This window comes from Lycorma delicatula, chromosome 1, assembly GCF_047948215.1.
Source record: "Lycorma delicatula isolate Av1 chromosome 1, ASM4794821v1, whole genome shotgun sequence".
Lineage (NCBI taxonomy): Eukaryota > Metazoa > Arthropoda > Insecta > Hemiptera > Fulgoridae > Lycorma > Lycorma delicatula.
Window position 1 is genome coordinate 191836107 of NC_134455.1, and position 22781 is coordinate 191858887.

The 22781-nt window shown below is 29.5% G+C and overlaps 2 protein-coding genes across 2 annotated transcripts in view; one reads left to right on the top strand and one right to left on the bottom strand.

The window, feature by feature from the left end:
* crn (pre-mRNA splicing factor crn) overlaps positions 1-22781 on the top strand; it is a 188888-nt gene that overhangs the window by 122127 nt on the left and 43980 nt on the right. The gene's annotated exons all lie outside the window — the stretch shown is intronic.
* The window catches only part of LOC142317733 (uncharacterized), a 49556-nt gene that overhangs the window by 5793 nt on the left and 20982 nt on the right, over positions 1-22781 (bottom strand). Inside the window, exons 4-9 of the mRNA XM_075354281.1 lie at positions 15663-15812; positions 11574-12661; positions 8818-8966; positions 5154-5258; positions 3195-3269; positions 1209-1363 (exon numbers count right to left, since the gene is read on the bottom strand). Of these exons, the coding sequence (XP_075210396.1) occupies positions 1209-1363; positions 3195-3269; positions 5154-5258; positions 8818-8966; positions 11574-12661; positions 15663-15812 (1722 nt within the window). The remainder of the gene's footprint in view (positions 1-1208; positions 1364-3194; positions 3270-5153; positions 5259-8817; positions 8967-11573; positions 12662-15662; positions 15813-22781) is intronic.

A 22781-nucleotide genomic window follows, 5' to 3' on the forward strand; every position in this document is an offset into this window, starting at 1 on the left:
ACACTGACAGAGGCCTTTCAATACTAAAACCTCCAATCATATTTTGTCAGGCTTATCAATGAATTCTGGAAGTTTCTGAATCTTCTAAGTAGCTTTATTAAATCAAGAATCTGTAGGTAGCTGCTTTTATGCCTGTGTAGAGAGTATAATGTAACCTCATGATTCCCTACCGCCAGGCTATTTAAGTGCTGTTAATCAGAACACAATAGAATGGTCAGAAAACAATATTAAGGAGCTAGCTAGTGCGTTAAATATATGGTTCAATTTGACAATAAACTCTCATTTAATAAAGCATCATGGAACAACTTTAAAAAGTCAATGAATTTTTAATGTACAAAAATGGGCTGTTGGAAATTGGTTTGATAAATATGATTGTGAAGATTAACTTTTAATAAAAAAAAATTCTGACATTTCCATATATTAATATTTTTGAATATGAAACCTTTGTCAGAAAAAAACAGAATCTATTCCTAAAACAAGAAATAAATATTTTATTCTGATCATAATATTAATTAGAAAAATACAACCAGGTTTTTATTTCATGGGTAACAAAAAGGAACTGCTGTAGTATTTGCCAGCAAGTATCAAGGAAAATGGTAGAAAATCCTTGTTCAGAGCTGTATAACAAAATGCAATATTGTAAATAAAGACAGAAGTAATTGCAGTTCATATATATATATACATAATTATTTTATGAAATAACAATGATGAAAAATGTGAAGTAAATATAATCAAATCAATACATAAAAAAATAAATTTAAAGGCAATAATAGCTAAATATTTATGTGCAAGTTAAACGAAGCATGCAAACAATTCAGGTTTAAAAACTCATCAACAAAATAATAGTGTTCCTGTAAATAAAAATCTTTTTTGCAATTTCTCTTTTTTAACCGAGGCATAATGAATTCTTTTTTCTAAGCTCAACTGTTTTGTTATTAAAAGCAAAAAAGTTGTGTTGTCTACTTTGTAAAAGTCTTTTTTTAAAAGAATAAATGACTAGTTTTTTTTAAATAAATATTAAAATGTAATGATTTTCACTTGTATTAACCAGAAAAAAGTTTTAAAGTATATTTTGGTCTGTGAGAAAAGACCTGCTTTCTATATATTTTCATGTAACTTTTATTACATTTTTATGATTTTAACCCTTTGAAATTAAAAAACAAGATGTACAAACAAAATGTATGTATTAGATTAGAGACATATCTTACCACTTCTTCATGTTTTACATCTACTTGTTCTAATTTAACTGAAGGTATATCAAATCTAGCAGCATCCAATGAAAAATTACTTTCCCCTATATAGAGCGGATCTTTTTCTGTCAGTACTAAATGTGATACATCATCTGCCTGCAACACAAAAAACCCTACAAACTATATGATTAATACACTATATTAATACATAGAACAGCTTAAGAACAAATCTTTGTATGGGCAAATACCAAATTTTTAATCTGGGGAGTTGGCCTTTTAACTGCCCATAGAGATTTACAATCGTCTAATTTCTCTTGGGAATAACTACTGAATTTTACTTTTTTGGCACAGGAAATGGGAAAAATGGTGATAAGCAATTGGTGAAGGCTTTCCTACTTAAAAAAATTTCCTTCATAAAAAAATTAATATGGATGGCTGTGTGTTAGTAGAGGTAGACAAGAAACACAACCAGCCTGCATCTCTGCATAATTCTGACAATATCAATGCTACCAAAGTGATGTTGCAAAAGAGCCTTAGTAAATTGACAAGAATAATTACTGTCTCAATACTTAAATGATCTACATAATATATTTTGATAATTGATCTGAATTTGTATCCATAAAAAATAATAATGTTGCCTAAACTTAGAGTTCAAAACAAATACCAAAGAATGGGATTTGCTGAATGGGCTGCCAATGAAGTTGAACAATGATTGGTTTCCTGATAAGGCACATTTTCACTTGAATAAACTGTAATTTTGGATCCATATGTGGTTCAATTTTCAGTGCGTCATACACTGAAAATTGTAATATGAGTAGGCATCTTAAGTTACGCACTGATAGAGTCGATGTTCTTCAAAGAGACCAAACAATGAATACTATTTCTGCATGTTGCGCATTTTCTAGTCCTTAGCTTCTTGTTACAGGTTTACCATAAAAAACCCAGTGGATGATACATATCTAACATTATCTCAACCATTCTGAATGTGAACAGAACTACTCCTCTTCCAAATAGTCAGCATTTAAACCCTAGTGATTACTTTCTTTGGAAGCTTTTTTAAGGAAAAGATTTTCACAAAAAAACCCACACACAATAACTGAACTGACTACTAATTGTGGAGACCTATATCAATATAACTAAGGATATATTAGTTATTGAGTGACTAGTTATTGAGTTTAGAGCGACATTGCAATTTGCTTTAAAGAAATTATCAGATGTAATGGATAGTGAACGTACGATTCACAAAATATCTGGATAATTGGCACCATTTTGTACTTTCCTTTTTTACGTGATCGAAATAAATATTTTAAAAATTAAAACAAATACAGATTTGATATATAATAGTTAAAATGCTACATTTATAACAAAATAAGTATGATCTAAAAATAAATTATAATAAATATATTTTCAAAAACCATTACATTTTGGCCTGCAATTACAGCTAAGCAAGGCTGAATCCCACATCAAGAATAAAAAGTTTATATTTTGGAACTTTCACCACAGTAACTACACAGTTAATGGCATGTAATAACAAATACAACTCAGCCAACGTTAGCAAATGAATTTTTAAATGAAATTACCTTATAAAGGAATGGGTTCATGTTAGCAGTACTTTATAGTTGAAGCAATTAAACCCATAGAGGTTTGTAATCTGTATAATTTTTCATCTCTTTCCTTAAAAACCACTTCAGAATAACTATATCACTACTTATACACATTACAGCAGCAAAAGTGACGTATGTCAAACAGGAAAACTTAAGTGCAAACCTTTTTTTGGAAAATCTTATGTAGCTTTTCTTTAGATTAAAAATATATAATAGTATATCAAATAAAAAAAAAATGAAAATAAAATCTAGCACTATTTTTTCAATACTAAAATTTTAGGAAAAACGATTAAAGTACATAGTAGTCTATACACATATAAAAAGTGTTAACATTTTAATCACATGGCATTTAACTTCATAGAAAAATGAATTACCCACATTTAAATATAACAAGACTTACATGTCCAGTATTTATGGAATCTTCCATCTGATCGATTGGTAGAAATATACATTCCGTATCCTTGTTTTCTTCTTCCTGTTTGATTTCAACTTTAATATCAGTACACAGTGGCTCTTTAATACATGACTCATGAATTGATGCATCCATTAACTACAATATCAAGTTCAATAATATAAACTGACAATGACTGTAAATATAAGTGTTTTATGAAATATACAACATACTAATTGACAAACACAACACAAATTATATACAACTTTTCTCATACACTCTTCTGTTATCCGAATATAACTTTCTTAAATGCTTAAATTAACAACACAAAAAAATGTAAAACTCATAAACCTGAAGAGTGAAAAAGAGCACAATTAGAGAAAACATAAGTTTTCCTTCACTTAACTACTCTTTTTAATCTGTAGCAGTCTGTATGCAATATTTTTTCAGTAATGGCATTATTAAGAATTGGATTCATACATCTACAAACCAAATTTTTTATTATCATCAAAATACCGAATAAGGTAATTTAAATTTCCTTATAATTAATAATTTCTAGTATAAAAATACTGTACAATGGGATGTATGCAGACATCTGTTTGAGTATTATACTACTAATACATTTATTGTTATTTAAATAATAAATAATTGCAATAATTACTGAATTTATTAAATAAATACTCAAAAAATTACAGTGTTAATTAGTCAAGGTTAGCCAGCGAAGCGAGCATAGGTTAAGTTTGGTTAAATTACATTTATAAAATAAATAAATAGACTGTTTTGAATCTATGTTAAACTCTATATCGGCCCATTTTCCACCGATTGACTACTTTGTTTTTAATAAAGCTGTAGCTGCTGTGGCGTTAATACTTTTTTTTTTTAATTTAATATTATTTTATTTAATGTAAATTTAATTCTATTCTTTTGTAAAATTATTCATTTGAATGATTTTAATCATTCAGTTCAAACCAGCTGAAAGTTCACAGTTCATTAATTCAATTCATTAATGTTAGTGCTCTCCCAGTAACATAAGGATTCCAACGCCAGGTCATACATCTAAATTGGTTCAGCTGTTGAGCTGCTATGGGGGAACAAACATACATACACCCTAAATACATTATACTCCTTTTTGAGCTGTCATGTAAAAAGTAGGGGGTTATTTTGTTTCTACTTCTGTTTAGCAAACTGAGTGTATAAAGTGCGAGTTATTGCATTAAAAGAATCAGGCTTTCATGGTAGTAATATATTTAGTGTGTATCCTTCATTCAAGGTCTAACAGCTAATTAAAACTTATTTATGTTTAAATTATAATACATTAATTTTATTTTGAAATTTGATAAATAAAACCTCAACCTAAATCAGGTACATTTAAGAATGTATTCCTCACGAGTGGATTAGTGAAATGAAGGTTATAAGGGAGAACATAACTTACAATGAAACAAATACGGCATAAAAGTACATTATATTTGCTATAAGAACTTCACTAATTTTCTCATTGTCAATAAAGAATGCCGGTTGTCTTCTAATGCACAAAATGTTATAATCTACTTCTACTTCATCTCAGGAACAGTTGAACTGAAACTGTACAAGATTACACTCATACATATCATCCTCATTCATCATCTGAATTATTATCTGAAACGTAATTACCGGAGGCTAAACAGGAAAAAGAAAAGTAAACAGTTTGGCATCTTATTTTATCCAAGGAATAGTACACCTATCCAATGCTGACATTTATAAAATGTATGCTCTTATCAGAATATGATTTTTTTTATTTATTTGACATAGCGGGTGGGTATTTACGGCTTACATTAACGGATGTTGCATAAGAAAACGGTAATAAACAGAATTAATCAACTATCAATATTTTAAATAGACGGTAAGGTACGTTTGAAAAATTTTGTAAATTCCTCAGTACCTAAATATCAACCATTTAAATAAACAAAACATAAATAATAAAATACTTACGAAAAATGATCCGTAGAAATAAAATGCATGAATTTACAGTTAGGAAACGACCAAAAATAAAAAACCAACACCAAAAACATAACCAAACGTGTAACACACTGAATTCTGCTTATGCAATCAGTAGTACCAACATTCAATATAACAGATTAAAGTAGATCAAAAATAATAAAAATGTACTTAAAAAAAGCTATTATTACAAACAGATATGAAAACACTTTTTTAGTAAATACTTAAGACTACGTTAGTTATTTTCTATTCAAAGGTTTTCCAACATGAACGTTTTTAATACACTCATTTTTAACAACCATCCTGTTTGAGGTGTGCAAGAAAAAAGGCTTTTTAAACTAACGCCGTATGAAATGTTGATTTAATGTAAATATACTCAGTGCAATCCGATTAATTCGCACAACTTAGTGGTGTTTCTAAACAAAAAAAAAATTCGTAGGTTTTTCCGCAACACACAGCTGGAAATCCACACTTGTGCGAGTACCCAACTGGAATTTTATTTTCCCTTACACATACTCTCGTCCATTTCAGCTGTCCTAGTTTTATAAGTTTGAAGGATCTGGATTCTATACGCAAGTGAACACAGTTATTCAGAAACTATTGAATACTTACATACAATAATCGAATACGAGTTATTGATAAAAGAATCAACACGGAACTATTTATATTTTAATAGAAGAAAAATTTAGACCGCAATAACGTCTTAAATGTCGAAATAGTTTTTCGGTATTTTTATACAATTAGGTCTCGCCTACGATTTTCCAAGAAATTTGGAATACTTTATTTAGAAAGTAACTTACGTTTTACAATTGAAATTATTCGTCGGAAACGCCTTTCATCCGCCGATCTCCGTGGCGGAGTGGTAGCGTCTCAGCTTTACATTAGTGGTGGGATAAAATGATTCTTTTTCAGTAATCGATTCTCAGAAAGGATTTGTAAAAAAGAATCGTTCGTCCGATTCAATGATTCTTTTCCTTCCCACCACTACCAGAGCTGTAAACTCTCTTCTTTCTCTCTCTTTCTCTTCTTCAGCCAAGTTTAGCGGTTCATCTCTTCATACTGCTGTTCGACTCAACTGATGCATACATACTAAATATCTTCGATTCTTTTCTTTTCAAATCTTATTCGACTCTTCTCTTTTCAACTCCTTAAACATCTGATTCTTTTTCAGTTCAATACGATGTTTAGTAAACTTAGAAGCCTATCACTTCTAATGCGCATGCTCTCTTTCTCTTCTTCACCCATGTTTAACAGTTCATCTCTCTTCATACTCCTGTTCGATCAATTGATATACACCTACTAAATGTCTTTGATTCTTCTCTTTTCAACTTTATTAGACTCTTAAGTAAACATCTGATTCTTTTTCGGTTGAATACGATTTTTAGTAGCCTATCACTTCCAATACAAATGCTCTATTCCCTTCATCTACCCAACGATTCTCCTTATTTCATTCCTTAACGAAAACAAGCTTATATTAACAAACCTCATCGCTAAAAAGAGAAGGGAAAATTTAAACTGTTACGCACACATTCTACATGACATCAATATTCTTTTTTCTTTTGATTTTATTCAGGCAGGAAGCTATATTGCACAATCTGCAATATGTCGTTTGTTTAGCACATACTTTCATGCTCAACATATATTTTACAATTATTCTCAGTAGACTGATAAAATATGACATTTTGCTTGAAAGCATGCTATTAGATCATTTTGCTTGAAAGCATGCTATTAGATACTCGCTTTAAAAAACAAGGTTTTAAAGATGAAGCATTCTTTAAAATATCATTCTTTATTTCTATACAGACTTATAAAACATTCCAAATACTTGTATTTTGGTTCAGATTGCTTTCATTTCAACTTAGGTTACCGGAATATTAATTCATTTGACTGTTATTACATTTATTATGGTTTTAACAAGTAAACACACAAAAATAAAATAATCTTATTTAATAAAATTTTGATCAACTTAATCTACTATGACTTCTTGTTTATTCATTATTATTGTAGTTTTTCTCAAACTGCCACTTTTTTAAATTTGGTTTTTGGAAAATTAATTAAATGTTATTTTATATTTATTATGAATTTAAGAAGTAAAAAAAAAAATAAAGTAAAATTAATCTTTTTCAATGGTTTTCTTATGTTTGAAACCCTCTATATAGGTCAAATTTGATACATTTCCCTTTATCCAATCAAGTTGAAATTTTGCACACAGCTTTCGTTCTGATTACAATATAATAGTAGCATATTTAATACCACTCTAAATCCAATCTGGTAGACACTATTTAATCTCGTTCAAAATCCAATATGGCAGATATTGTGAAAATATATTTCTTTGTTTACAAACAGATAACAAATCATATGCTTTGGTAACTAAGGATTTGTTCTGGCAGAGAAACGATTTTGTTATGATAACAAAATGGATTTGTTACTATAACCTATTGTTACTGTAAGTTATTCGATTTTGTTACAACAAACCGATTTATCAGAAGTAAATAAATTTTGTTACTATAACAAAATCATTTGTCATCCCATCTTTTGTTATTTAAACAAAATCATTTTTCTTCGTGTGAGGATAGTAAAGATTCTCGTGGGAAAAAATGAAACCAAAGAATAAAAAACAAAAAGAAACTGCAACATAACATAAAAGATGGCTGGAGAAAGCAAGTCATGAAAGTGAAAAGGTGAAGCAAGTGAGAGTTCATGAAAGTTGCAAACGCTTATATGAAGAAATGCTTGAACAACATGAATTATGCTTCCACATTTTATGTGTAGTTACATTTCACAAATAAGAACTGACAAAACACCAGAAGTTTGTGATATTTGATTCTAACAGGATCGTTAATGTCTGCAAGCTATTAATGTTGACATGGTAACATTTGAAAAGGCAATTAATTTAAAAAAGCAATTAACAGATGCTTTGTGAAGAAAGACATAGTTTGTATGTGCATTAACTGAAGTTGCTGCTCATCTAATTGGTACATCAACCATTCATATCATATTGAAGTTACCTGTGCAAACAGATGGTAAAGTACAAACATGTCACCGATGACAGGCAACTACTTAAGAACGATGCGTCAATAATGGAAGGACCCTGAATACATCATTATCAATGGTATCATATCAGATGCTGTATTTGATTGACATATGCCTTCAACAACTGAAGAATAAATACGATCAATTTTTTGGAGGTATCAATGTTCTATTCTTTGACAATTTGATGCAACTTTCACCATAAAGACAGAACACGTACTCGAATACTCCAATATATGATCAGACTGAACATCTACAACCAGGTACACATTTATGGTGACTATTCACAATACGCAGACTTAAAGAGAGCATGAGACAGCAAGGCAATAATATTTCATCGTGTTAAATGCCTTGAGAATTGGAGATGTGAAGGCTGGGCATTTCACAGTGTTGGGAGATATAATTCTTCAAGAACCAACTGAAGAATTTGCAATTGAAAAGGCTCTTCAAGTCTATCCAACAAATGCTCAAGTCAATGCTCATAATGAAGCAGTGTTACAATACTTAAAGGATCAAAATACTGTATGAAATTGTAGCACAAGATCAATTAGTAGATGCCATTAAAATTTTGAAAATATTTATATGAGCACAATCATTCCAAAGGAAATCAATAAGACTGGAGCTCAACCAAGTAAACTCCAAATATTTGTAGAAGCCAAGGTCATATTAAGATCCAATCTTGACATCTTTAAAGGTTTTGTAAATGGTGCAATAGGATACATTACCGAGATTATCTGGCCAAATGAATGAAATGGATATTCCATCGATCCGCATAGACTTTATAGAGATAACATACACAAAGTTAAACCAAAGTTTATACAATTCCCTGCCAATCAGCTATTCCAGTGGAGTAGCTGAATGAAGAATTCTGCCAATAATTTTATCATAGGCATCATCAACAGTACACAAAATGCAAGGATGTATAGTGGATTATGTAGTTGTGAACTTAGGATCAAAGCTCTTAGAGGCAGGCCAAGCATATGTTGCCTTAAGTTGGGTTCACTCGCTTGATGGTTTAAGGATTGAAGAACTTGACAACACGAAGCTTAATGGAAAAAACATGCAATAATGTAGTAGTGCTATTAGAGTTAGACAGAATGAGAAAAAAATTATAAACCAATGAATGAATTGATGGAATTTGAATGATCAAGTGCGGGCAGGTAAATTAAAACAATGGTTTTCTTTTAAAATGAAATTGCTCTAAAAAGTAGAAAATAATTTTTCAGTGATTATAAGATAATCAAAATTTTCAACATTTGTAAAAAGAAAACCCATTGTGTGCTCATAAAATATTACTAAAGCATTCAACAGGTGTTCTATGAGAATTCATAAAGGTAAAACTGTGAACATAAAATAAAATGATTAGACAAAGTAATATTTTATAAGCGCACAATGGTTTTCTTTTTACAAATGTTGAAAATTATTTTAGGGCAATTTTGTTTTAAAAGAAAATCATTGCTTTAAACATTTATTTTTAAATTTATTTTTTAATAAAAAGTTCTGATGATCTTTATTATAAAACTATGATATTTTCTGTTTAAGTTAACCTACCCTGACAGGATTGTCATCAATAAGAAAAAAAGCTTTTTTTATGTTTTTAATGTAAAGTATGAGGGACGTTCAATAATTAACAAGACAATTGATGTAGAGAAAAAATTATTTATTCAATGACAATGAAACTTACATTACTTTTCAACATAGTCTCAAACAACATTTAGACACTTGTCCCACCATTCTGTAAGCTTTCTGATTCCCGCAGCATATGTCTTTATCTTGCTGTTTGAAACATTTGTGTACTGCTTTTTTGACCACTTCATTGTTGTCAAACGTCTTGCTATATAAAAAATCTTTGAGCAAGCCAAACAAATGAAAATTGAGATGGGGCGAGGTCTGGGCTATAAGGAGGATGTGGCAACACCTCCCAACCAAACTTCTCGAGTGTTTGTTCCATTCTTTTTATGGACTTTAGTCAACTGTTTTAGAACCCATCTCGAATAAGTTTTGGAGTAATTCAGCATGTCATGAATGATTAAATGCGCAGTTCCAATATTATTACACAAACTAGCAATTTGAGAAATTCTGACTCGCCTGTCTTTGCAAATAACATCATTTATGTAATTTTGGAGTTTGGTAGTCAAAACTTCAACTGGTCTTTCAGAGCAATGGAGATCAGTTACACTTATTCTGCCCAAATTAAACTGTTCCACCAATTTACACACATTACTGTGGTTTAAACACTTTTTAACATACTGTTTCAACATTCTGGAGTACATTTTCGCTGGTTTCACATCTGATAGCAAAACTTTTATCATCGAACATTCTCTTCCAGCGTACATGTTTCGAGCAGAGCTGACATTCTGAAATCAACAAAATAGGTTATGTTTAGATTAATTATAATCGAACAACTGATGTGTTCAACTAAATGTGTTCCCAAGGTTGCCAACTTGACCCTCAAAAAGTTTCATTGTCGTTGAATGAATAGTTTTTTCTCTACATCAATTTGTCTTGTTAATTACTGAACGTCCCTTGTACTATACATTTACTAAGGTTCATTATTGCATTATTATAAAATTTTGTTTTAAGAATGGGATTCAAACCAAATAAGAGAGTAGTTGTAAAAAAAAAAAAGGAAAAACGGTTAAGTGAATTTTTTTTATAAAGCATTTTTCATAAGTAACAAGTGAATATTAATTTTACTGAGTAACTTGATTTATAATTTTTTTTTTGCAAGACAGTGAATAAATAATCAATTTTTAAATGCTATTGTGTTATTCATTATACTGAGTAAAATAATAACTCAATTTTATATTGCATTAATATAAAATTGTTACCTGCTTAATTATGTTTTTACTTAAAAATGGTAATAACTAAAAAAAAACCTTAAAAATGTAAATAATGCTATTTAATTTATATCAAGAGCAATGAAACAGTTGTAAATAATGATACAGTTAATTTATAACAGTTTACAACTGTGTCAATAAATGACACAGTCGTAAGTGTTGAATAGTTCTCTGATTTTTCACTTTAGTTCACACCTTGAAATGTACTTTTCTCATAAGTATTTCTGAGATCTTACTATACTAATATACTGACCTAAATCACTGCTTTATGGCAATGCCAAAATATAGTTGATTTTGACAACAATTAAAATGTATCTATTGAACTACTTATTATAAAAATTAAACTTTTATAAAAATAGACGTTTAATTTTTAATGTGAATATTCACCTTTAATACACTAGAATTTTCATAACATCCCTGCAGTCTTAAGTTAAATAATTTAATTCTAATTAAGTCTTTAATCTATCATTATAGCCTCAAATAAATTTTATAACTACCAGTACATAAAATTATTTCTGCATAAATTGCTGAAAATACATGTTACATAGATATTTCCAAAGAATGCTCTGTTGTATGGATAGAAATATGTTTTTTCAATGTATCTTTCCTACCAAAAGACTTTTGACAAAAAATACAAGAGAATTTCTTCTCACCAGTGTGAATAGTAAAGTGTCTCGTTAAGTAATCTTTCCTACAGAAAGATTTTTGACACAACTTACATGTGAATTTCTTCTCACCAGAATGAGTAGAAAGATGTGCTACCAAATGACTATTTCGATTAAAAGACTTTTGACAAACATTACATTTGAATCTTTTCTCACCGTTATGAATAGAAAGATGTGACTTCAGATTACCACTTTGAATAAAAGACTTCGGACAAAAGTTACATGTAAATTTCTTCTCACCAGTATGAATTGAAAGATGCGATTCCAAATTAGTCCTCTTATTAAAAGACTTTTGACAGATATCACATTTGAATTTTTTCTCACTGGTATGAATATTAATGTGTTTTCGTAAATAATCATTCCTATAAAAAGACTTTTGACAAAATTTACATGAGAACTTCTTTTCACCAGAATGAGTAAAAAGGTGAGACTGCAAAAGATTATTCCGATTAAAGGATTTATGACAAATATTGCATGTGAATCTTTTCTCACCAGTATGAATAGAAAGATGTGACTTTAAATGACTATTCTGATAAAAAGATTTCTCACAAAAATTACATGAGAATTTTCTCTCACCCATATGACTAGAAAGGTGTGATTCCAAATGACTACTCTGATTAAAAGATTTTTGACAAATGTTACATATGAATCTTTTCTCACCAATATGAATAGAAAGGTGTCTATTTAAATTACTAGTATTTTTAAATAACTTATGACAATAATTACACGAAAATGTTTTCTCACTGGTATGAAAATTTATGTGATTATTTAGAGCACTTTTAAACTGAAATATTTTTTTACAATATTTACATATGTATGTCCCACAATGATCAACCTTTTTATTATTATCTAGGATTAATCTATAATTTTCACTATTACAAATATTTTTATTGGGACAATCTTCTATGGGTAGACTTTCCTCCATGGTTTCCTTGACTGAATTATTGACTGTTTTTAAACAAAAACCCTGTAACAAATAAAACATTTGAATTAAAATAATAACTATGAGGCATGTTTATAAAGTCCATTTTGAAATATAAACAAAACTGAAAAATGTGAACTAACTTTATTACTTATGCATAAAAAATATATTTACAAGGTAAATATATGTATTTACAAGGTATTTATGTATTTATATATGTATTTACAAGGTTTATATTTATTTAAGGTAGCGATGAGAAAAGTAGTAACTTTTCTCATTGCTACCTAACTTCAACTAATTTGTCATAGTGTTTCACTAGCTTCTTCACTCCCTCTTCAAGAAATTCTGTTGCCAGTGACTTAATCTCTGCAGTAACGCCATTTTACAATTTGTTGTCTTTGTCAAACCTTTGTGATGCACGGCACTGTTTAAAGTGAAGAATCAGAAAATAATCACTGGGAGCTAAGTCAGAGCTATAAGGTGAATGATTAAAGATATTCCAAAACATTTTTACAATTGCCTCATTGTCTGGTTTGTCATGTGTGATCATGCACTGTCATACAAAACAAAATCCTGCAGAATAGCAACCCACATTGTTTGTTTTTTATAGCTCTTCTAGGATTTTTTTTAATAATTCACAATATGTATCTGCATTCAGAGAAGTTGTGATAACTAAATTCGACAAGCAAGATACAGACCTTTTTTGACAAAAAAACAACAGTAGCCATAAGCTTCTTTACAGAATGTTCTTGTTTAAACTTCTTAGGCCTACATGATAAATGCTGTTATCGCATTGAGTGCTGCTTTGTCTTAATGTTCGAATAAGAAATCCATATATTCAAAAAATATCAACTAGTGTAATCACATTATTATGGAAAATATATTCCCTTAGAAATATAAGCAATAATTTTATTTCATTACTAAAAATATATATAGTCAAAATCATAATTATAATAAAAAATGTTCAAATTAAGAAAAGGACATAAAACTGAAAAATACAAAATAATTTTAACAAAAGCAAAAATGTTATCTTAAACAAGAAATAAAAAACAATGCTGTACTGTTTACATGTACTTTTATTTTAACTGTACTTTAATTGCTGTATAATTAATTATATTTACACTACAATTACTAACTTTACTTTGCTGCTTTGAAGCACTTGATACTGTGAAATACTTTAATACTTCAATACTTTGATACTTCAATTACTATAATGTAATTATTTAAAATTATTACCATACTAATTACATGTACTTTAATTACAACACTTTTTTTTATTATAGCAGTTTGTTCCAATTTCTTTTCTATTATGGTGCTTTTTTAGTTAATATTTCCTATCAGTTGTGTAATTTTCAGTTTTTTTATTCAATATTTTGTGTTAAATAATTTGTGTTTGCTAAGTTTTGTGATATTATGACTTGAGAAAAAATTCTACTAATATATTTTAATTTATTCTTGTGATCCATTTTTTGCTGCATTTTCTTCTTCCTACTATTTGTTAAATAAGATTTAATTGTTTTATAAATAATATCTAATTGCTTCATAAATTTTATGTACTTTCTCCAAAAGATTACATTTTCTGGGTGAAAAATTAAACTTTGACAATAATAATTATATATATATATATATAATTAATCGCTCAAATAGATTTTTGATGGCCAATGTCAGATTTAATAAGTAGAAGAGGAAAAGTTGTTACCTATATATAAATATTTTGTACAATTTATAATACTTATACATAGTATGAGTGAAATAAATGGACATATTTTAAAATTAGATTAAGTACGAGTAAAAGAGGGTTACGTTGAATAACTTTTATTGTATTCTTAATAAGATTTCTATTTATTGAATATATTTATTCTGAAGGGCTGCATATTTCTTCTAGAAACTTTTATTTTTTTTTTAAAGGATTAGGGAGTTTCAGTTCAAATAATTTATCATAATTCTCCTTAAAAATTACTATACATTATTAAGTTATTATATTTTCATTTGATCAGTAACAACACTTTTATCTACATTCTGCTGAGTGGCTCAGTTGTTATAAGACAATCATGCTTTTTTTTCATTATGATGATCTACCAGGCTAATTTTTATTAAATTTAAGGGAATAAAAATCATTCATGTAATGCTTTTTTTAGAAAATCCAATGAATCAATAATAAAAAAAAAAATAGTATTTTTTCAACCAGAAACAATATTCACTGTAAACTAGTATATTATCATAGCAGATTTTATGGTACAAAAAATACTCAATGAGGGAACAGAAAGAATCTGAGGCATGATTATCAGAAATTAAATTTATTTTTGTGAAAGCAAATATTAGTCAAATGTAAAAGGAAAAATAGTCAAATGTTTATAAGAACACATTCATTTTCAAACACATAATGTAAAAAATAATTTTTAAGACATGTTTTTTGAAGAGGAAAAGAATCATTGTGCAGGTCTTTAGGTACGAGTATTATATACGATAGTATTTAATATCAATATCTTTGATTTAAAAATAGTAAAATTCTGATATAAAATAAAACAGGAACAAGTACTATATGGATCTTACACCCAGCTAATTCTATTATCTTTAAACGTTTGTTGGTCCATATATAATTCAAAAACAGCCAAACTGATTTTACAGAAAATTACTGTCATGAAATCATCTTCAATTGCAATTCAAATCTTAGAATTCATAATACATTTTTTTTATTAATCCCCAAACCCTATGGGTTTGCAACCCATAGGGTTTGGGGATTGCAAAAAATTGCATAAAAGCCGTCTAACCTGACAAAACAAAACAATTTTTTTTTATCATTTGGTTACTCAGGATTCGATTCAGAAAAAAATTAATAGGATAAAATTTAAAACTCATCAAAATAAACAAATTTTGTACATAATGGTTTTTTTAAATTTTCAACTAATTTTCAATGCAGTATATGTTAACTAATATCTACATATGTGTCAGTTATTTAATTCATTTTAACAATAAATAAGGGATTATTTCACCTTCAAAACTGACTATAGTAAAATAAATTATGAATAACTTAACTTAAACATACATGCTCAGAAGTCATAAAATTTTTCGAATGATCACCAGCTTCCAACAAACAATTTGCTTCCTTATTTTCCTCCTGTTTGATTTCAACTTTAACATCTCTTCTTAATGGATCGTCATCTGCACATGAATCACTAATTGGTTCATCTGTAGTCTGCAACGGAAAAAACAATTTCAATTTCATGCCAACTACTATTGCTGACTTAATTGATTATAAAAACATATTGAACTTATGAAAAAAATTTAAATGGTAATGATTGCTATAAAAACCAATTATGATGAGAAGGTGGTTAATAAGTCATAAACTTACTTAAGACGGCTGAAAACAATGAGTATTTTCAAAGGTTTCATTAGATATTAGTAGTCACTAGGTAGCACTGCACACAAAAAATTGTTAAGTAAAAAGAGTTTTTGCAAAGACTTTAAGGACCTGATAAAACAACAGAATAAGCATATCAGTGTGGTAGAAATTATGTCAAAAAATAAATACTCTTTTCCAATGAGTACCTAAGAAGTATTTTCTAGCTATATAGAGTTGTTCAACTTTTTGCAGAATATACTTAATATTTATCAGCTACTGATTAAGGATCTGAAAATTCTTTGAACAAAATAAATGTATAGGAAGCCCAAAATTTTTATAAAAAACTAAATTAGTTAAGTTTTCTGAACATGGCACGTTGGAATATTATATATACTAAAGTTCAGTTTACCAACATATAAAAGTTTAAATCATTCAACCGCTTTTGGATTATTATCCATCTTTAGGAAAATCCAATTAATTAAAAGATGTGTAAAAATTCATTTAAAATAGCAGAAATACTCATCAACATCATCTCATTGAAGTGCGCGAGTTCTTGTGTGTGTAACATTCAGTTCTGTAGCTGGCTTTCTGTATATATTCAGTAAAGTGAGTGTATGTTTATTAAATAAACATGTTTATAATGTGTTTATTTTCAAACAATAGTTATTGTAATGCATTAACAATGCCTCGCAGTTGCATTAATCATCCAAATAACTTCTGCTACATCTGTGGTGAGGTAACGTTGAAGTCTCAGGAAAGAAACATAACTCTGCTGAAAAAAAGTCATATGAATTGTACTTTGGATGTAAATCAGGTATCAGGACAAATCTTGGGCTCCTCATATTTGCTGCGCTTCTTGTGTAACATTGTTGACTGGATGGCTAAATGGTCACATGCCATTTGCAATTCCAATGGTTTAGAGAGAACTGAAGGATCACACCACAGACTTTGATTTTTGTGTAATAAAAATATCTGGTACAACAGCTAAAAGTAGATAGATGTACTGTTAATACCCTGACATTCCTTCTGCCATACAGCCAGTGCCACATAGCCAAGAGCTTCCTATTCCAGTACCAACAGAAACATGATACTTAAAGATGAAAATGTCAAATCTTGTGCTGACTTATCAGGCGACGAAGAAAAGAGATAAACTAAACTTTTTAGAAAATAGATATACTGAACCCCATTTAATTAATCAGTCAAAATTAAATGATCTGGTTCATGATCTAAACCATTGATTCCCAAAGTGGTCCAGGTGGACCCCCAGGGGTCCACAGGAGACTCGACGGGGGGTCTATGTTGGCGTGACAAAAAAATGGGGGGGTTCACAATTTGTAAGCGGGGGTCCATGAAAATTCATCTGGTTTCGATAGTGAAGAACTAAAATGTTGGCTTGACTTTGCGTATCAATCTAGTACATCCCTCCTATTAAAACTGTAACTATTTTGTGATTGTCATTGTAGAAGTTACATTACGTTATTAATGTTTAATTTTAATTATATTACGATAATTTTATTATATTACATTGCAATATGATAACAATAATAATTAATAGTGTAATGATTACATATTTGAATAAATGCAACACAAAAAATATACTATCTTTCTTTTGCTTTTTACCACTCTGAATGGGAAGTTTTCTAAATAAAATAAGTGAGAATTGATTGCTTTCTTGTGCTGTGAGTAGATGTCAAAAATGTAAAGTTGGATGGAAGCATTTTTTTTGATTGGCCAACTTTACTTTTTTGACATCCACTCACAGCACAGTCAATCAAAAATTAACCAATCAATTCTCACTTTTTTTTCGGAAGCTGTTAGTTCGTGGAACTCAGCTGTAACGCAAATTTTCATAGTTAGATCTAATCTTCACATTTTCTGTCGACTGGAAATATGGTAGAAATGTAGCTGCAGGGAGTCCACCGGAACCAGCAAAATTTTGAAATTAGTCTATGAGAAAAATAAGTTTGGGAACCTCTGATCTAAACTTATCAGAGAATCAAGCAAAAATACTGGCATCGACACTAGAAGGATGGTATCTTTTACAACCAAACACTAAAATAAGTGTGACAGACAGTCAGAATTTGAACATTTCTTCTCTCAGTACAAAAACTTAGTATACTGTAATGATGTGGGCTCTTTACTTGAAACTTTTGACATATGCATCATCCTGATGAATGGCAACTTTTTATTGACTAGTCAAAGCTTAGTTTGAAAGCTGTTCTACTTCACACTGGAAATAAACACCCATTGATACCATTAGCGTACGCTCTTCATATGAAGCAGTTTTATGAAAATGTGAAACTTGTATTGAGCAGGATTCTGTTTGAAGAACATTTATGGCATGTTTGTGGAGATCTGAAAGTAATAGCTACTTTACTTGAAATGCAACCTGGATACACTAAGTTCTGTTGCTTTTTGTGTGAGTGGGACAGCAGGGATAGGAAGAACCATTACATAAAAGAGCAGTGGCCAAAGAGAGAGATAGGAGAGAAGAATTTTGTTAGTCAGGCATTAGTAAAACCGGAAAAAAATTTTCTTCTGCTGCTACACATTAAACTGGGTTTATTCAAAAATTTTGTTAAAGCAATGGATGTAATGGTGCAGGGTTTCAGTTTCCAAAAAAACAAATTCCCTAATAGAAGCGATGCTAAAATAAAGGAACATATATTTGTTGGACCACAAATAACAAAACTAACAAGTGATCTGATGTTTGAATGACTTGGAGGTAGCTGCATAGATATCATTTTAAAATGTGGTAAAGAACTTGGAAACCATTAGGCCAGTAACTATGGAGAATTTGTGAGTTTTCCTTCAAAACTACAAAGAACTTGGGTGTAACATGTCACTCAAAATCTATTTCTTACATTCACATTGGATTTTTCCCTAACACTATTGGATTTTTTCTTGGCACTATCAGTGATGAACATGGAGATTGCTTTCACCAGGAGATATCTACAATGGAAACACAACAAACTACAGCAGAAAATCCAAGAGAAATAGATTTTAGGCGAGTACAGAATGCATGTAATGTATTGTCATATTATGTTCACCATACACTTTTTGTTTCAAAAGAAATTTCAATTACAAAAAACTGAGCCCAACAGAAAAAATCTATTAACATATTTTTCAGCATAAAGAATACGATAAGCATCAGCCATTCACTCTCATTTAAAAAACAAAAAATTTAATTTTGTTGGCCACTGTAATTCTATAATAATTAATGTGAATTTTAGTAGTTATACTCATTACAATGAAATATCTGGTTAAGGAGAAAAAATTGAGTCGTTCTTGTATCTACTCTCTCTACTGCCTTTCTACATAAGCATTAAAAACCTTTGATAGCGTTAAATAAAAAATTATAAAACAATTAGTTGTTTTGTTTGACATTTAACCATTCACTTCAGGGAGATTTTACAATAAAAAAAAGGATGAAGATGATAATTTTCTGCAGAATATTTATAAAAAATTGTAATATACATTGTACCATAATAAAAGTTAGAATGGATGTATGGAAACTATAATATTTGTACCAAGAGTTGCTAAACCACACACGTCAAAACCTCTTGGCAGCTTGTGGTATTACTGTGTTGTACATACTTTGTTGTAACTGCAGTCGAGTTATCGACTGTAGTGCAACATACTTTTGATGCGAACTCCATTTATAAACAATGTGATCATTTTCTGATTGCTCAGTATGAATTAAAGACAGTTCAGTATTTGTAGTAGAGAGTATAAATCGATCTGTTCTGTCAATTTATGCTCTCAAGATTTGGATTCAAAATGTTGAAGGTACTACATAAAAAAAGAATTTTAATACATTAAAAAACAAAGATGGAAAATTTTAAAGCTATACACACACACCCGAAAATGTAGTGTCAAGGAGGTAGGCCATAGAGCAAATTCTACTCAGTGTTACTCATGCTTCTGAAGTCAGTGATTAGTATGTTTTACATAACGATCCAGCACTAGAAAATGCAAGTTACCCATCCATTATATGGAAAAACCTATGAAAATCAAAAAAAGATTTTTCTCTTAAGTGTTGGCTATAAACTCACAAGTGAAGCTAACTTTCAGACATTAATTTTTAATAAACAAAATTTTACTTAATGCTCTCCCAGAAAAACAGTGGCTTACATGAGACCATTTCATAATTCCAAAGTTACTATGTGGTACATAATCTCTTCCTGTAGAATTATTGGACTTCATGTTTTTAAAGAGGTAGTAAAAAAGCCTGTCATTGTCACTACATATCTTATATCCACTTGTTAGATATAACTTCTTAAATTCACTTGTCTTCCATCATTATCATTTATTTTAAATGATAATATAAGTGTCCAAGGCCGTTTTGCAAATTTTTTTTCCTGATCAAGTTATATCTCCTAATATGAGAACATAAGTGACCAGTCAGGCCACTTGACCTTTCAGTAAATATTTTCTTCTTATGGAGGTGTTTGTAAACTCAAGTATTCAGAATTTAAAACACTTAATCTGACCAGAAATTACCTATAATTTCTGGCAATCCTGCAAAGCATAATGAGTGAACTACACAACAGATCTACTGGTGCATACAGCAAAATAGTTATCTGAAGGATGATTTTTATGGAACTGGATGTTTCATAGATAATTTATACTCTTTTGCTTATAAAACTTGTTCATATGTTCAAAATTAAGTGAACCCATTGTTCACGTTTTCAAAAAGACCCAATTCACTGATACACCAATTACTAATTATGGTACAAATATTAAAAAGTCAATACATTGACATTTTTTTGTACAATAATTTTACATAATTCAAAATAAGTACTCAGTCCCATTATTTAATTTTTTAATTGTTTCAGGTTTTTAAATAATAAATATCCAAAACCATTTTTGGGTTGGGAGCCTTCTGCCTCACCCCACTTATCACTCCCCACCATATCATTATGGTTCTACCATTTTGAGGTTTTCTTTTCTACTTTACTTAAATTAGGTAACTTTATTTAGTTAATATACCTCTTGATATTATGAACTTTCTGATGATTTAAGTTTTTTATGATTTTTCTTCTCAGTCTAGTTTCTACTTGAAATTACATAAAATTAACTCTTTCCCTGTTCCAGGTTTTATTCAAACCAGTTTTCTTGTGGATTCTTTTCAGGTTCTGTTTCTTTCTGTGCAATTAAAACCTTTTACAGTTTTCTTTTTAAGAGGTTTACTTAACATGTATAGCAGCAGGCTTATATACTATTTTTATTTAATACTTATAACTACAATCAAATAAAGAGGAACATACTACTGCTTTTTTCCTTTTTAAATTTATGAACATTTTTCACAGGATGCACTGTTTCATCAGGTAAACAAATATAAAATTAGTCAAATGTTAACATTTTTAGATACTTCCAGTCAATGGACAATTTACAATCCAATAGTAGTTTATAAGACTACTGCTACTGACATATGGTGGTACTATTACGAATAATTATAATAAATTTAACAATTACATAGTTACATAATAAATAAATTTTAATATATGTTAAATAATAATAAATTTTATTATATCTCTTATCCATTTACCATTATCAAAATTTACTTGTTTGTTTATATTATTATTTTCTTTATTATATGCATTTTTCACGAGTCTGGGTTATTGATTTATTATTATTTACTTCTAGTATTAATGTATTTTCTAATTTTGAAAATTTGTGTTTTTTTCATGTATATGATCTGCATAATTAGACTTTTGTTTTTCATATTTGTATACTAGTATATGTTCTTGAAACTGCTTTTTAAATACCCTATTAGTCATATCTATTTAAGATTTATCTCACAATTATCAGTGCCAAATTTTATTTTATATATACCAGCTTTATTATAAATTTTTTTTTTTGTAACAGATTTATTATTATTAATCACTGTATTTAATTTTTGTTACTTGTTCTTGCTGCTGTTTTATAAGAAGGAATGCTTCTTCTTATCTGATTGATAGTTATAAAAATTTTAATGCTATGTTGCGTTTAGCCAACAATATAATATATTATTATTTAATATTATAAGATATCAAGGTGCAAGTTGTTCAACTGAAGAGAGACCCCCATTATTAAGCAGTTTATACGAAATGCATATTTTTGTTAAAATGCATATATCTGTGTGAGGTGGGTAAAATAATGTGGAAGATGTTGATACGACTGCAAGAGGAGATGGGAGGACTGTTTATTGCCTACACCTTTGAGTATTGCCAGTCTGAGTTGAGCACTGGCATTTGAACAAGGTTGCGTAATCATGTGTTGTTTATTAAACTCTGGTTAACTGTTAAAGAACATGTATTTGTGATGGAAACTTATTTAGAGACAAAATCTCTTGCTGTGTGCTGACATAAGTTCAGGGAGAAATTTGAAAAGGGGAAGTACCAGTGAAAAATGTTTTTCAGAGGTTGGTTAAAAGATTTTATGAAACAGGTTCAGTGTTAGACCAGAAATGTGCCCAACACAGGTCAGTTTTAACAATGTAGGTCAGACAGGACATTAAAGCAGCAGTTACAAGATCTCCTCATAAATGTTTGCAGAGACTAAACTGGGAAAAGAACTTTTCACTAGGTTCAACCAACACTTCAGCAAGGAGAATGCTGAAATATTATCTGTATTGGATGTAGGTTTTCTATGAGCCAACTAAAATTGATTATGCTAAAAGGTTCACATACTTCATGTCAATGGTTCAAGAACTTCATCAGAGGCAATATTGGCATTTCAGATCAGATGTTCTTCACAGATTAGGCATGTTTCACCTTGGTAGGCATGCTAATAGTCAGAACTGCCAGACCCGTAGTATTGAAAACCCACACATCTTCA